The sequence below is a fragment of the Hypoxylon trugodes genome (genome assembly GCF_022578975.1).
Source record: "Hypoxylon trugodes strain CBS 135444 unplaced genomic scaffold F4822scaffold_5, whole genome shotgun sequence".
NCBI lineage: Eukaryota > Fungi > Ascomycota > Sordariomycetes > Xylariales > Hypoxylaceae > Hypoxylon > Hypoxylon trugodes.
In genome coordinates, this window is record NW_026250020.1 from 1249132 (window position 1) to 1265908 (window position 16777).

The following is a 16777-nucleotide window of genomic DNA, read 5'->3' on the forward strand; positions in this document are numbered from 1 at the left end:
AGGCATTGTATATGAGGTACGCATCTATTCTATGCCATGCCGCACGGCCTTAGATCAATCACTGTCGTGTCAATTTGTTGCTATCAGGAAGTTCCGAAATACTCGGTCCTCAGAAACCATCTGATGTCCTTAGGCGTTTCGATCCACAGCGCCGCTAGCTCGGGTCACGATGAGGGGCGTAAGCGCCCTACGTAGACACATAAACAAGACTGACTCTTCAGAACCAAGTTCCCAGTTCCTTGATACATCGCTGGTATTTCCAACTTTGATGGGTACAGCACGTGGCGGAAGGATATCCGTGTTTGAAGTCTGAAACTGTGTGGTCTGATGTTGAAGGCCAACCTTGAGTAAGATCATCATAAGATCTTCCTTGCCCATGTCTTTTATCCTAGCGCTGCGGCTTCTTCCTCGACCTTGCTGCGTTCGTGATAACCTCACACCCAAAGGACGTGCGCAAGATGGTCCTTGCATGTTGAATCGCTGGCTCAGATGATCTTAAACCAGATCATTCACCACTTATGTAGATGTGGTGATGTTATAATAACTCCTTCAGTCTAGCGCATGCTCTGTTCGGATCAGCCAGATTAGCGACAAAAATGAAATTTGTATTGAAAGCCCGCCTGTCTGCTGCATGTAGACGCCTAAGTACCTAACTAAACCTGCTGTCGATACGGGAAATAAGCCCTATCACACTCGCTATAATGCCCTCGCCATTAGCAGTCTAGGCTTTTATGTGTCGCGCATAGGGAGAATACCTCGGACTCCATATTTGATTTCAATCAATTCCTCGTCACAGTAGATTAATACCTTCACGTGCGGCGGTGACTGGTAATCCGAACATAGAATTCCAAAGATTTCAATAACTAGAAGGGAAGAACACCTACGTAAGCCAGTGCATGTTAATAGGCCAATCATTATAGCATCCAAGAATATGAGCTGAATGCATTGTCCAATTTCCTTACGGCAATGCCCGTTAAAAGTAACTAGATCGTTAAATGCGTTGCATCGGCCGTGGATGGTACGCCGGCAGAGCACCCCGTTGTGGCAACCGGGCGCCGAACGATGGAGAAATTAGAGATGACCGATACGACCTCCCTCCCTCCAACTTAGATATTATTCCATCTTGGAAGCATTATAGGACGCGTATTCATTACCGAAGATAGCCTTAGGTTGATAGTCTAGCAGCATAAAAAGGATTAAATGATGGGATATTCGCTCGATAACGACAGCGTACATCCCGCCGTCTCTCACCGACGTAGAGATGAAGGGCCAATTCATCAAGCTTGCTTTATCGGCTGGCACGCTGGCTGCCTTAGCCGGTAGCGCACTGGCTGCTACGAATGGCGAGTTCAACGTCCTAAGTATGAATGTCGCGGGGCTACCGGAATTCCTCAACGGCAATGAAGTACCCGGAGACAAGACTACCAACTCAGGGTTGATAGGCACGAAGTTCGCGCAGTACGATTATGATATAATTCACGTACAGGAGGTAAGCAGTCTATTTTATATTGCTATTCTCTCCACATTCATGATACGTAAGATTTTATCACAGGTTGCAAGTTTTGAAACCAACAAAATCCTTACATCTAGCACACCTTGCACGTAAAATACGCTACTGCAGATGATAAAGAGTTGAGCTAAATGTGAAACGAAGGATTTCAACTACCACGCTTATATCTACGATACTGATACACATCCGTATCGTACTGCGACTTCGGGTGGTGTCCCTTTTGGGTCGGGCCTTAATACTATATCCAACTTCGACTGGATTGACTTCCAGCGTGTCAAATGGGATACCTGTTCCGATGCTTCGGAGTCGGACTGCTTGACTCCAAAGGTAAGTTTGTATATAGACCAAAATAATGGAATATGTTATTAACATGATTTAAAAGGGTTACACATTCATGCGTGTAGCTATTGATGATGGCGTTTATATAGATTTCTACAATTTACACGCGGACGCTGGCACCGAGGATGAAGACGAAACGGCACGAGCTGCCAACTTGCAGCAAGTGGCCGATGCCATCGATACTATAAGCATTGGTAACGCCGTTTTAGTTTATGGAGATACTAATTCGCGGTATACGCGACCTGCCGATGGAATTACTGTCTTTTCTGACCAGAACGGCCTTACGGATACTTGGGTGGAGCTCGAGCGTGGCGGTACTATCCCAGATACAGAGACGCTTTGTGACAATCCTAGTACTACTAATACTTGCGAAACTGTCGACAAGATCTTTTACCGCGGTAGCCCACTCCTCGACTTGACCGCTACATATTGGAATTACGAGAGTAGCAAATTCTTGCAGTCTAATGGTAGCATCCTCTCAGATCATAACCCAATTACTGTTAATTTCACGTGGTCGGCTGGATCCTCCCTTCGCCAATCTGGGTTCTGGGGCGGTCCACACGGCACCTGGTTCAGCGACGTCACAACACTAGCCTCAAAAACGTCACCGAAGGTAAGTACACTCAATTTTCGAGGTGCGGACCGCTTAGACAGTGTCGGGTTGACGCTCTCGGACGGCACGACGTTTACGCACGGAGGCGATGGTGGTGATGCTGTAACCCTATCGCTGAATTCGGACGAATATTGGACCAGCGCGCAACTTTGCCAAGGCCAGAAGAACGATCAGACTCGCAACTTCTACATTCTGGCTACGACAAGCGCTGGAAGAACTCTTGCGGCTGGTACTTCGACTTCGGATTGCGCAACGTTTACGGCACCGGACGGTTGGGCGATCGTTGGGTTTTTAGGCCAAGATGGCGATGAAGTGGACCAGTTGGCATTTGTATATGCGCCGCAGTAGATAGAAACTTTGGTACCAACATAGGCGACAAATACCAAGTTGCACTCTTTCTCAAACCAGCGACCTCTCCAACTGTTGCTTTCGATAAAAACCTACTAAATTCACAGAGCCATCGTATGACTAGTAGAACATGCGCAATAAAGAAAGGGGTCTGAATAAGTCATCTAGTATATCTGCCGATTTCATTTAGGATACTCGGGTACGTAAAATTTACATCATACCGTTGTAGTAGCCTAAATAGGGGGATATCAGCGTACATTACAGTTCATATCCACCGAACATTGGTGTTCCTAACGTGAAGGAGGGAGGATCGGCGCTGCAAATACAGGTAGATACAAATTCTCAAGTCCCAAGGGACGGGAGGGGCTACGGAGCATGCGGCCTCATCGTCTCCGTATTTCTTCCTCAAGGTCAAGAAGTAGGTCTGGCAATTATGATTAAATTGGGTTTCCCTCGTGGCTATTCGCGTACCTGCGTCGCTCGCGTGGACCCTGGGATGATCGTTCCAGTGCGACAGCTAAGAGTTTCTAAGAGTTAACCCAGTTGGTAGGTACAGCGGGTACCCAGGCATCCTATGGACACCCTTTTTTGTTGTCTTGTTGGTCATTGCACATTGCAAATAGCGATCGGAAGCACCGGCACGAGCAAACTAACACTTGGTACTTTTCCGGGCAAGCATGCGGCGTTTTCTCATCAACCAGCTAATGTGCCGAATCGAAAAACAAACCGAGACAAGGAGAAGGAAAAAAATTCATATTCTAAGTCAACTGGAAGTAGTAATCTGTTCATCATACATGCGGACGTTAGAGCGGAAGGGATACTGTGATTATTACTGCCGGTATCATATTTGGTTTCGTTACATGAGAAGCGAAACCAACTAGTAGTTGCTTGCGGCCGTGCTCATGTTCATGCAACACCGATTAGGTGTCTGGATCGAATTGAAGATATATCCCTGGAGCGATCATTTATCCGGCCTTTCATGTAACAGACGCTCCCTGGAGCCGCATCCGCGAGATCTAACTCAAATACCTAATCGCAGTTATGATATATGTAATTTGTCATAGGAGCAAGGTTGATGCCTAAAAAGTGCATTATGGGCTACCTTGCGGCCTTGTGTAAGGGCGCTCTACGATGAATGGAACGCTACGTGGCGCATAGGCCACGACACCCAACACTGAAGTAGAGCAAAGACCAACCGTTCGTGTAAGGTAGGTATCTATGATCACTACAACGATTCTTACTGTGTTCTTCCGAATCGTAGCAGGTCAGTGCGCCACTGTCAGCTGGGAAATTAGTGATAGAGATTATCCCTAGACAATCGCGGAAAACCCGCCATTTGTGCCGTTTGCCTCGTTTTGCTTTACGCTTGTTGCGCTAAAGAAACCCGGTGAATGTATGTCTCAGAGAAGCCGTACCCGAACAGCTTACACCTGATACATTACACGGGCTCTTGTTGGCTGCTTTCTCAATCAAACTACTTCTTCAGCTTTGCGATCGGCTAGGGGTTCCTACGCTTCTTCATGACCCTAAACAAATAGTTTGACGCCTAGTCTTCGAGGGACGGGAAGTCTGTAGTTGGTGTTGGCCCTAGCCGATGGGAACTAAATTAGAGCTTGCCTAGACATTCAAGACCGAAAAGGGGTTTCAGGCGGTTTCTAGAAGCCTATTATGAGGTCGTGTTACAGAATACAGCAGTCCGTTAGCATGTTGTACGCGTAAAACTAAGACATTGTGTCTAAGGAAAATTACGCACGATCCTGCTTCTAAGACCGCTAGAAGACGACAGACGTACGTAAACTCATATCAAAGTTTTTTAATAAAGGAATTAGAACCTAGCAGCGTTGTCGTTCTAGATTAGGGTCGTTTAGATGCAGGTTTGTAATACTAGAAAATATTCCTTGTAGATTTATTTTCGTACGATGAAAATGGCAGGTACGGAGCTAGAGCTTCGAGAAGCTGGTTTAATTATAGACGCTAGAAAACGCGGGCTATGGCCCGAGGGCCCGGTTGACCCTAGATCGCATGCGTTCCTTCATGTAAATCATCGAAGGAGTCGAGAAAGGAAGGAGTAAAAGGATTCAAGATCGTTCCTATTGGAAATCTCAACAATTGTTTGTGCTAGAGCTAATTAGTAGCGCAATTACACTCGGTAGCTTGCCGCACATAAATTAGTTGAGCGTAGGTGTCTTCGAGAACATTGAAGATCCATGAGTTGCTAGGGATACGCGAAATTGACTTCTTGACAGTTTGTCACTTCGTAGATTATTGTTTCGTGTATAGGTCTTGAAATTTGAGTGGTGATAGAGGATTAATACCTTACTCACTTGAATGTCAAGCTTTGACGATATCACAATTTGACGATCCCATTGACGTTTGCTAAATTCTCTTGGGCCTTACTTGAACTATGACAGCGGACTGTAGGGGGCGATCTGAAAAAGCCTACCAAGGTACATGTACCTAGGTAATAATTGCATGGGCTGACAAATATTTAGGCGGCTCGAGCCCAGGTAAATCATACTGTACGTAGATTCAACATTCACACAGCGATCCAGATTTCAAGGGATAATCCATCGCCTCGAATGGCGTCAGGATCTCTCCGTTCTACTATGCATGTAACACATTTCCTCTGTGCTCTCGGATGACATCCGGAAGCGGAGTTCTCAAAACCGATCTCGAGTTACGAGGTCTAAAGATGGGTAGCTCGAGATAGACGAGTGGGGAGATTATGAGTGTCTGCCCTTTTCTAAGAATTGACGGTTCGGGCTTGTCGGAGTCGCCCGCTAGGGCATTAGCAAAAGGGAGAACGCACAGACAAGGCAATATCACATGCCGAGGTTGCTTGACGACGATGAATCTGAAGGGTTTCGTCGATAATGCCTCGAACGCTGCGATTCCAAATCAAATTTGATCTATGTGAGCGGAAGTTCTTCCTAGCTTGATAATTTAGTAGGTGGCATACAAATTGGATGCGTAATCCTATTGCGAGTTATATTTTAATAACAAACCCACTGATTTAGTTCTAGAAGCGGAGTCTGCGGCGTTGCGTGGGGTCTCTACCTAGGTAATCTTGTCGTTGGGTCAAGTCAAAGGCCGGTCTCTGGCATTGTGGTTAGCCTAGTGTTGGCGCCTAGGTGCCATGTAATTGTAGAGAAAGAAATCTGCTCCCCATCCGTTATTACCTGGGTAACCTGAATGACGTCTGCTTTCTACGTCGAGTTCAATATCGAAAAATTTCTCCCGTGCTACTTTAGCCTTGTTGGTAGCGAGGGTACGGGCATGCGATGTGACGCGATTCTATGTTCCTGTGTATACTTTAATGCCTCTCGAGAGCATGTACGAATTGCATAATTGGGATTTGTGACGACATCAGGGAGCTCTCGGCTCTATTCCCCAGATTGGCATCCGAATCAGGCAAGGGATTAGTCGCTCGTAATCACAATTTAAATCTTGGGTTCTCCGACAGCTATGGTCAGTGCTCTAGAAGTCTTGGCTGGAAGCACATGTTGGTTCCTGCGTCCATACAGTCAACGGGCTCGTGTGACTGCTGCGGGCTTTGCAGCATAGCTAGACGCTTAGCAAAGGGCCATTCGCCAAGTTGACTTGTACTGCGGGGCGTGTCCTTTCGTGACTCCTACGAGATTTTCCGTAGACTGGTAGCAATAATACCCGGTAATTCTCGACGAAATATACCTCGCAATTAGTTGTCTCCAGTCGAAACAAATAGTAATATTGCATGTGTAGGTCTGATGCAGATACGAGTCTCCAAGGCTTAAGAAACAGCTACGCCTCCGCCGCCTATTGGATATTTGTTCACTTTTGCATATTACAACGCCTGAATATGTCGTGTAAGTAACTAGCGCATTGGTAGTTGCTTGGCCAAGCAACGTCGCTGATCGCGAGAACATCAAATTCGGAAGTAGGCGAACCGCCGGGTTTTTTCGCATAAATCCAGTATTATCGATGATCCGGAAGAAGGTACACTTTTGGCGACCCGCCGAGCGTGGCCTACGAGGTTACTCCCAGTTCGACGATATAATGGGTCTACACGGGACAGAATGGCAGTGGCTTGCATTGATAACTCGAAGCTAACTAGAGCCCTGGCTTGTCACAAGGAATCCCTGCACCGTATTTGTGTGTCAATACTTGTTTGTGTCCCATAGTATGAATACAACCTGGATATGGTACAGGAGCCGAACGGTACCTAGGTAAGCTTGAGAGTTGCTTTTTTATCGGGGTGTGGTTCGTGTGGCATCGTGGTAACGAGATCATTCGTAAGTTAGCTAACATGGTTTAAACTGTCAGGGCATTCGATTCGTAGCCTAATACAATTGATTACGATACGACGTCAATATGCACTTGGGCTGAGCGGCTGTATAAAGGGTAAGATCCGGTGGCGGCGTGTAAGATTCCTTCCGTAGGTGGTACCACCGATAGGTGAGTGTCTTTCGTAGCTACGGTCTAACGGGAGGTGGAGATAATGCAAGCCCTCCAGAGCCTCGTCACCAATTCAATGGCTTTTGAGCACTTTGTGGCTAAGATGAGAAGGAGAATACGAAGTAATGTTCATAGTTCAAAATTCTGTTCTGCGAGGGACTATTCCACTAACGATAGCGGAAGCCGACTCAGAATCTTATTGGAAGAGTGGGATTCGATATATGTGCGCCTCATGATGTGTATGGTCAGGGACGATGCTATTGAGCAATTCGTTGCCATTGGACCCTTAAGACTTGTCCCTGAAGATCGTTAGACGTGGGATAGCTGAGGCGTTTTCTGAATGGGGTGCAGTATGATGGATGGTATATTGTCCATTCATATTAAAGAGAGATTAAGTCGCATTACACAGCTATAGCCATGGATGCTATTCTATTGGCGTAGTAACCGTAGACTAACATATCTAGTAGGTACCTACATAGGTAGGTAATGTGATATCGATGTACTTACATACATGATATATGTATGAAGATAATCATGCTCTAGAGCGCTCCGCTCCGCTGATGATGTTGTGTGACTGCTACGTAGTGATTTATCTGACGAACTTATATCTGATAGGACCATCAAGTTCGAATCGATCGCTGTTGTATCTACACATGTATACCTATGTGAAAGCTGTGTACATATGGATTCACCTTTCGGTTTCTAGGAAGTGGGACTGCTGGGGTCGTCGGCTTAATCATTCTTCTTTGAACTAGCATCTCATCTTCTATGATTTACCTACATGAAGTCCCGAAGAAAAGTCGTCACTCGGAGTTGTGTTTTTTTTTTCCGCCGTAAAAGTTCCAAGTGGTCTGACAGGATCTACCATCTCGATATTTTGCAAAGATGGTACGATCTGCTGGATTGATTATAATGGTCCATGTTTCTTGTCGGGCTGGTACACTAATACAAATACTTTCCGCTACCATACTACCCATACTACATAGAAATGGTAGAAATGGATCTGAAGACATCATACCCAACTAGTGCTATTTATTACAATTTACATGGGGTTTGACTAGCACCAACAGACGCCCGGAGTTGGTATCGGAATGGGTTTCCATTAAGTCATGTGTAATGGTTCATACAACCAGACAACTTAATGTCAACTCTGAGTCGGACACCGTACTGTCTAAAATCTCGATTGACTAATGTCCACAATATGTACCTACATAGTACTGAAGTACCAATTCTCATCTAGCATATGATATCTAGTGATGGCGAATGCAGATTAAGCACTCTTACTAGCCTCAATCTGAATAGACAGATACTCCTTACAGCTCATGGTCGCCGAGCAAAATCCGGATGCAAGGAATACAATTCGGCCATGATCAATCTCGGTGAGTTGTTTTAAAAGGTCTTACATACCTAGGTAGGTACCTACCTGTATTGGTCATATCAACGAGTGAATATTCAAGATTGAAAGCTACATAATGTGCAAGTTGTAAATGGTTGGTATATGCTGGTGAAAGTGGCTTACTTGCGAATATCACAACTTATTTCAGAGTGAGAGGATTCGTGAATTGAGATCCAGAACTGCACGTGTGATCACAAGTAAGCGGGTAAGGCCCCTCTGAAAGCACAAACCTGGATATTTCCTTTAGGTCGGCGAGCACCTATAGCTTAGAAAAGAAAAAAAAAAGAAAAAAGACACAAAGTGGATTGATTTGAAGAAGGTTTGCATTGGTGCTGAGCTGAAGAAACGTCTTTCTCGTAGAGGTGTATTGGCCACAGTATGCTCAACTGTGTTTTACGTACTGTACGTATATACCTACACCTATCAATCCTATCAACTGGGGAAGCCCCGTAGACCCTGCAAGTTTATCCCTGCAAAGTGCCCCACAGAAAAACTTCAAGTGCTCTAAGCTTCTGTAGGTACCCTTGTCGGATTGTAGCGGGTGTCAAATTAGCAACCTTTACCTAGGTAGAGCTCGAACGGGGTCCCACCAATGAATGACGCTAGGCGACTGAAGCTTCCACCCTAGCTGCCCTACCTAATTTGGTAGGGTTTGCAGGGTTGTAGTTCCTGAGCACACACCCGTGGACCCCCTTATAACCCCCCCTGGAAGCATGGTCCCACTGGAACCTTGATACTTAGGTAAGTACGATACAAGTACGTACTTGCATTCTCCCGGCTCGAAGGTCCATCATGCCTAATAAAAACGTTGCCGAGTCTTTGTTAGGCATAGCTGCATGGGGGGTTACAACGGGTAGGTCCAATAACGTGGATAATAAGAAAATAGTCGATAGCAAAACATGCAGGAGCGCATTGGCGCATCTTTTTTCTCCTGCATCTGGTCCTTCCCCTACCTACCCTACCTTACCGTACGTGCGTTTCGTCTTACCATCTTCTTTTCATACATGCACATTCAACATCCAAAGTACCCGAACGCGGTTTGGCTTCTTTTTCCAACTCACAACTCATAATTCCGAACTCAGAGCTCAGAACTCAGATAGATATTCGCGGCAGCACAGGACGCATCTTTCGCAACCTTGAACGCAAACTAGTCGCACGGACCTTGAAACTACAATACGACACTCGGCACCCTCTTTTTATTTTTCCTACCTATCTTTTCCTACACGTGTTTTCCACTTGACCTGTTCATTCTCCAAATACAGCAAACCCTGTGGTATTCGATCACGAATACTTTCATTCCTTCAGCAGCACCATACCGACGGATACCTTCGAGGACGAACAAGAATTCCGAATTAAGAGGAAGAGACGCGACCGACTCGAGAACCAAAAATCAATCTAAATTTAGGCCTACCAAGGATTCGTGGAATCGTCATAGCAATTCTCGATTATCATCCTGCCGTGTCGAGAAAGGAAGAGAGCTTGACTCAAACCACACATAGCAGTAAATGATCGTGGGAAGGTAAATTCTTGTTTTCTTTTCTCTTGCATTTTTTTTGTGACGACAGTTCTTGCAATCATTACGCGCCGTCTTCCAACTCATACGAAAAGAGTCGGGAAAGCATTGGTCCTCCGTTTGCCGGGTCGCTGCATCGAAATCCACGAGGCACGCATACCGGCATAGTCCTCTTCCGAATCTCCATCGTGCAGGGTGGGACTATTTCTTGACTCTGGTATGCTACTAACCTAGTGGGAGGCGCATCGTCATAGAGCAAGCAAGCATAATCATAGGGCATGAAACTCCGCGTCGAAGGCATACCCTGATAATTAGCTAAGCTTAAACAACTTTGACATTCCTGGCCTGGGGGTCCTGGGGTCTCTCCCACCCTGAACTCGATTACACCTAGTCTATTCTCCCTTCATTCCATCGTGCCCTCGGAGCACTCTCCTAAGTGGTGCTAAATAACAAACGATCGCGTACTGACATTTCATCTCCCACCTTCCGAATAGGATATCTTAATTATCATACAAGTCACCCTCTCCGATTACCGACCCCCAAACCGTATCGCGACGAATTTTCCAGAATTCTCCAGCAAACACCATCGTCCATATTTCTATTAAAGCGATCGCGCCTCGGGAACTCGTGAGAAGGTTGGAGACACGGACCAGGTTTGCTGGGAACTCCCTGTGTTCGGGTATTCCCTCTCAAATTGGCAGCTGTTGCGAAAGTAACAGCAACATATTGTTCCCATGGTTCTCTACAGTTCAGCCCTGCAGCAATCATGATGCTGGATGCCCAACCTATGCGAGCGAGCCTCCAAGTGGCTCCCCTCGCAATCAACAAAGGCCGTTCTGACCATGCGGCGCCATGTGAAGAAGAATCTGAGTCGACGACATCTACACACCTATATACTACTCAATCTCAGATTACACCACCTTCAACTCCGAATGATTCTCAAGAAGAATTAGTTACCCAGCCGACGCTGTCGCATCCCATCTTTCACAACTTTTTACGCGCCTTCTATCCGTTCCACCCGGAATACGCTGTTGCTGATTCGACTGTTACCTTGCCGTTAAATGAAGGAGATGTGGTTTTGATCCATTCTATCCATACCAATGGATGGGCTGACGGAACTTTATTGATATCAGGCGCAAGGGGATGGTTACCGACAAATTATTGTGAAGCTTATGACCCGGATGAGATGAGAAACCTGCTTACAGCTCTCCTGAATTTCTGGGATCTACTAAGAAGCACGGCAACAAATGACCGGGACATATTTGGAAACCAGGAGTTCATGAAAGGAATTATCGCAGGTGTGCGCTATCTTCTGGTGAGTTGGTTTCTTTATTTCACTGTTACTTCGACTTTGTGTCACTGATTTCCCTCTAGGAGCGCACTCATTGTTTGACCCGTGAGTCAGCTACAATTCAGAGAAGTGAATCTTTACGGCGTGGTAGGAAATCCCTGCTTGCTGAACTTTCATCTTTGGTGAAAACGGCAAAGCGTCTACAAGAGACGTTGAGGAGCTTACCTCAATTCACTGACGATATTAATGATATAATCGATGAAATGATTTTGAGAGCGTTCAAAATCATTGTCAAGAGTGTGCGATTCTTAGATCTGATCGAAGAGGACAGACGGTTACGTGCACCCGCGGTGACAGTAATGGCAACTGTTGACGAGGAGCCACCCGTTCCACCAACGCCACCTTTAGAGTCGACGACATTCGAGAATGAGCAGGGAGATGGCGAAACTGCATCATCCCGAGGAGACGCGGAAACAGTATCCACTACAACGTTAGCACCACCTGTAACCGATGGTGTACAAGCAGGTGAATCGATTAACAAACGTTCTTCGTATATTCACTCCAGTAACACAGCAGGAAACCGGTTGTCTCAAGTAAACCCGTTGCACGGAAATCGATTATCGGCGAGTATATCACACAGAGTATCTCTAGCTGGTCCTTCGCCATTGTCACAGTCACATAAGCTTGTCTCGGAGCGGCTTAACTCCTGCCATGATACCTTCCTATCACATCTAGGATCTTTCATTGGTCGATTACACGTCCAATCTCAATCACGACCAGAGCTTGCACTCGCTATTAAGCATTCGGTTATATCTGGTGGTGAGCTTTTCGCCGTGGTCGATGTGATATGCGAACACACCTCGTCAGTCTCGGAAACACTGGGTCAGTCGCGTGTAGCCATGTACGATCGTATTAGAGATCTGGTGTTCCTGGCGCGCGAGATTCTGGGTAATCGAGGGCCTGAGGGTGAGGACGTTATAGTACTACAGGACAACAACCGACTTCTATTTGCCGCTACTGGATGTGTTAAGGCGGCAGGTGAATGTGTCGCAAAAACTAAATGGGTTTTGGAACGCATAGGCGATTTCGAGTTTGAGCCTGAGAATGGAAACTTAGGCATTGACCTCGGTGTATTCGAAGCGGTATCCGATAGTCGACCGCGAACACCTGCCGAATCGACTGTCTCCGAGTCCAGAAGGTCTGAACCATCACCCAAACCCTCTCACTCCATGCATCTATCCATCGACAAACCTCTTCCCGAGGTTCCGGTCGAGTCCATGCATGAACGGCAAAATTCCCAAGCATCTCCAGCGCCGTCTAGACCCCAATCGTTCATCACAGATGATGCTGCATCTAGCATGGCCTCTTCTGTATCTTCTCTTCGACCTTTACTTCCGGCTCTTCCAAAACTCACAACATCCATTTCACCGGATGAACCATATAGCCCCATGACCGAGAATTCGCATGAGGGCGAATACCAAGTTTCCTTCCGCTCCGACACTGGCACAGCCTCTAGTTCTGGTAGTAACAGCACGTATCTGAGCCGTGATTCGGAGTCTAGTATGGTTTCTGACACTTCAACACGCGCAACTTCGCCCGATATCTCACTCGCGCCAAAGGCCCAACCTTCGCTATCAGACATGAGCACAACAGGAAGTTCTAGTGTTAGTGAGGAAGTTGATGAGCTCGAGTCAAAGTTGCTCGAGAAGACATTCGCTCACGAATTGTTGTTTAACAAAGAGGGGCAGGTCACAGGAGGCTCATTGCCTGCTTTAGTTGAACGTTTGACGACCCACGAGGCAACACCAGACGCCATGTTTGTGTCAGCCTTTTACCTCACATTCCGATTGTTTTGCACTCCTACTAAGCTAGTAGAAACTCTTATTGAGCGCTTTGATTATGTGGGAGAGAACCCCAACACGGCAAGTCCCGTTAGATTACGTGTCTATAACGTCCTAAAAGGATGGCTAGAGTCACACTGGCGTGATTCTACCGACAGCGAGGCCCTTCCGCTCATTCAGAACTTCGCCGAGTTTAAGCTTGGCTCATTACTTCCTTCTGCAGGAAAGCGCATTACGGAACTCACTCAGCGAGTCTCTTCGACGGATGGTTCATTGGTACCGCGTTTAGTATCTTCTATGGGAAAGACGGGCACTTCAATCTCGCAATATGTCCCAGTCGATACACCCATGCCCAATTCTATCCTGAGCAAGAGTCAACAAGGCCTCCTCAACAATTGGAAGTCAGGGGGTAGCTGCCCTTCATTCCTCGACTTTGAGCCTCTCGAGATCGCCCGCCAATTGACTCTGAAACAAATGAGCATATTCTGTTCGATCTTGCCCGAAGAGCTTCTAGGTTCTCAATGGATGAAAAAGGATGGCGCAGCTCTTTCACCCAATGTAAAGGCGATGTCCGGCTTTTCCAATGACTTATCCAACCTCGTAGCGGATACCATTCTCCAGTATCCGGAGGTCAAGAAGCGCGCTGTGGTGATCAAGCAATGGATTAAAATTGCCCACCAATGTCTTGAGCTTAACAACTATGATGGTCTTATGGCTATCGTATGTAGCCTGAACAATTCGATAATTAGCCGTTTACGAAAGACGTGGGATCTCGTGAGCCCGAAGCGACGTGAGATGTTGAAATCTCTACAAGCTGTCGTTGAGCCTGCCAACAACAACAAAGTGCTCCGAGCCCGTCTTCAGGGTCATGTGCCTCCATGCCTGCCATTCCTCGGCATGTTCCTGACTGATCTAACATTCGTTGATATTGGCAACCCTGTTACGAAGCAGTTACCGGGTGCCGGCCCAGATGACAACGGCTTGACAGTTATCAATTTTGATAAGCATACGCGAACTGCCAAGATCATTGGTGAACTGCAGCGGTTCCAAATTCCCTATAGATTCACCGAGATACCAGACATGCAAGAATGGATCCAAGCGCAAGTTACGCGAGTAAAAGAGTCTGACCAGGGCAACAACGTTCAAGTCAGCTATTACCGGAAGAGTTTACTACTTGAGCCCCGAGAGAATCTTCTTAGGACTCCGACGGATGGCCCCGCCTCCACACCGGCCGGTCAGAAGGCCGACCTATTTGGTTGGATCTCCCGAGACCGCCATCATAATCACACAACCGTTTCTACGTAACGGCATGTATTTGGACTTGTAGTTACCTCGTAACGAGTACTACAACTACCAACCGCTTCGCCCGCCTTTACGCACCTTCCTACCAATTCTCTTTTTCCTTTACCCTTATTGATACCCCCATCGTTTATTGTTTGTTACGAAGCATTTGGCATCTCATGGACACCCGGTCCATCGGTTTTACTCATTTCATGTATCGCACTAGATACAGGCGTTCGCGGATAGGGAAATGGAATGAACTCACTACGTTTACTGCCGACACCTCGATCAATCACCTACAAATCTCCTAGGTGGCTAGTCTGCCTAGGGTATCCTATCATATACGGCCGATTTTTCGCCGCTGTAGTGGTCTGGATTACGTACGTAGGTGTGGATGGAGTTTGGCATACCCTCGAACGGCATCGCAGGACAGGAAAAAGCATTTTGGTGGTTTGACCGGGGGATATTGAGGGGGACACGCGAGATATCCACACGTAGATGGCGGGGAAAAACTTATTTGTATGAGGTAGTTTGTATGAGGTCCTTGAAGATGTATCATCCCATCATATTGGCCAAGAGCATAAGATTGCTATTGGCTTCCAATCCGCTGAGAACCAATGAATAAAAAATCATGACAAGTTGGATTTGGGGTTTTGTGATGGTGTTTCGGTAGATTTGCTGTTTAATCCTTGGATGCTCTTAGGTTATGACTAACATGGGTGTTATTGTGTAAACTGAGGTCGATCACATTCGCACCGTCTGTTCCTCACTGTCATGTGGGTTTGCTTGTGTAACATTACTGTCGATTGAAATCTATTCGAAGAGGAACTACGTAAGGATGTGCATAGGTGGAATGTCCGGGTGTCTATCAATGATGTCACGATCGTAAATAAGATGGAAATGCACTGACAATGAGTTTACGAAATTCGGGATACCGCCACCTCACATCCATAGCAAGGTTATTAGATCGACGCTGATCTAGATCGGAGCCGTACTTAGGCGCCTCCCTAGGTATTTGATAGGTAGGTATCGGCGCAAGGTATAACGTAGTGGAAGTAGCAGAGCCGCACAGCCGAAGCCGATACTACAACGTTGCGAGTGGGTCAAGTAGTGAGGACTATCCGTACGCTTGCTATGCTGCTGCGGTTTTTTGTTTTCTTATCTTGGTGTTCTAGGGATCGTCGTCTTGGATACGTTCCAAGGGTCCGGGGTCCTAGGGCCGGGACCTGATAAGACGTAGGCCTCTAAAAGGTTGTCAATGTTGGTTTGGGCTGTATCCCTTGCGGGACAAACAGTGCTCATTGTAAACTTCGGGAACAACAAAAAGCACGATATTTTGCTAGTTAGTAACCTTCGATATTCTTTGGACCTGTTATTTGTGTTCTGTATCTTCAGCTAATGCATTATTTGGTGTAACCAGATAAGATCCACCCACCGGAAATCCAACAGTTGGTTTCGGACCTTGGGTTTAACCTCTCTTTACCTTCGGTATGAATGATGTGATTGCTTCATAAATTAAGAGCCTCAGAAGGAAGAAGGATGTTGGTTATGAGAGATCTTTAAAAAAAGTCGATCCTCTCGGTAGTATCCGTACCAAAGACGGTCGAGCTGCGTTATGTCGGCGTGGCATTCACGAGCACCATCCCTGTAAATCCGGGGTTGCCTCGTGCTTGCTTACCACAGAACGGGTAACTCTGTAGCTAATGCCCTTGGTGCATGTTGGAGGAATTATGAACCTGACTTGTTTTGGTAGGTAGCTCTTATGCTATCTGTAGATGTGTAATCTAGAAGCTTGGTTTATTGTTTATTGTGTGCATGTTTATTTTTGGGTGTGCGGATACCTGACGTCCTGTAGGTATGTATGTTATTGAGGCTGGGCCGTTGGACTGTGGAATGTAACCTCACAAATGCGCGGGCAACGCAACCTGTAAGGAAATGAAGATGTTTTCTGTTGGTCAAACCTCTGTGCATGTACCTAAATGTGTGAATAAAGAATAGGATAGTGACGGGTACTGATCTGGGAACTTACTTATCTTACGCTCAGATAAGGCCCATACATACAAAGAAGCATGATTTATAAGTAGATTCCATGTATATGTAGTTAATTATTATGCTTAAACCACCAAAATTAAGTTCATCTGGTAGTTTTGTTACACATTTAGCTCTAGATGCATCAAGATTTGAGGGGATCTTATCGTCACTGTAACATTA

General features: G+C 46.3%; 2 protein-coding genes across 2 annotated transcripts; both read left to right on the forward strand.

Moving 5' to 3' along the window:
- The first annotated feature begins 1007 nt into the window (after positions 1-1007).
- On the forward strand, positions 1008-2866 carry F4822DRAFT_403037 (mannose-binding lectin). The gene is made up of 3 exons (XM_051458086.1): positions 1008-1489; positions 1655-1837; positions 1893-2866. The coding sequence occupies exons 1-3, from the start codon at positions 1262-1264 to the stop codon at positions 2808-2810; spliced, it is 1329 nt and encodes a 442-aa protein (XP_051314298.1). The 5' UTR covers positions 1008-1261; the 3' UTR covers positions 2811-2866.
- Positions 2867-10687: 7821 nt separating this feature from the next.
- On the forward strand, positions 10688-14775 carry F4822DRAFT_249099 (ras GEF). The gene is made up of 2 exons (XM_051454406.1): positions 10688-11468; positions 11528-14775. Exons 1-2 carry the CDS (start codon positions 10920-10922, stop codon positions 14588-14590), a joined length of 3612 nt encoding a protein of 1203 aa, XP_051314299.1. The 5' UTR covers positions 10688-10919; the 3' UTR covers positions 14591-14775.
- Positions 14776-16777: the final 2002 nt, after the last annotated feature.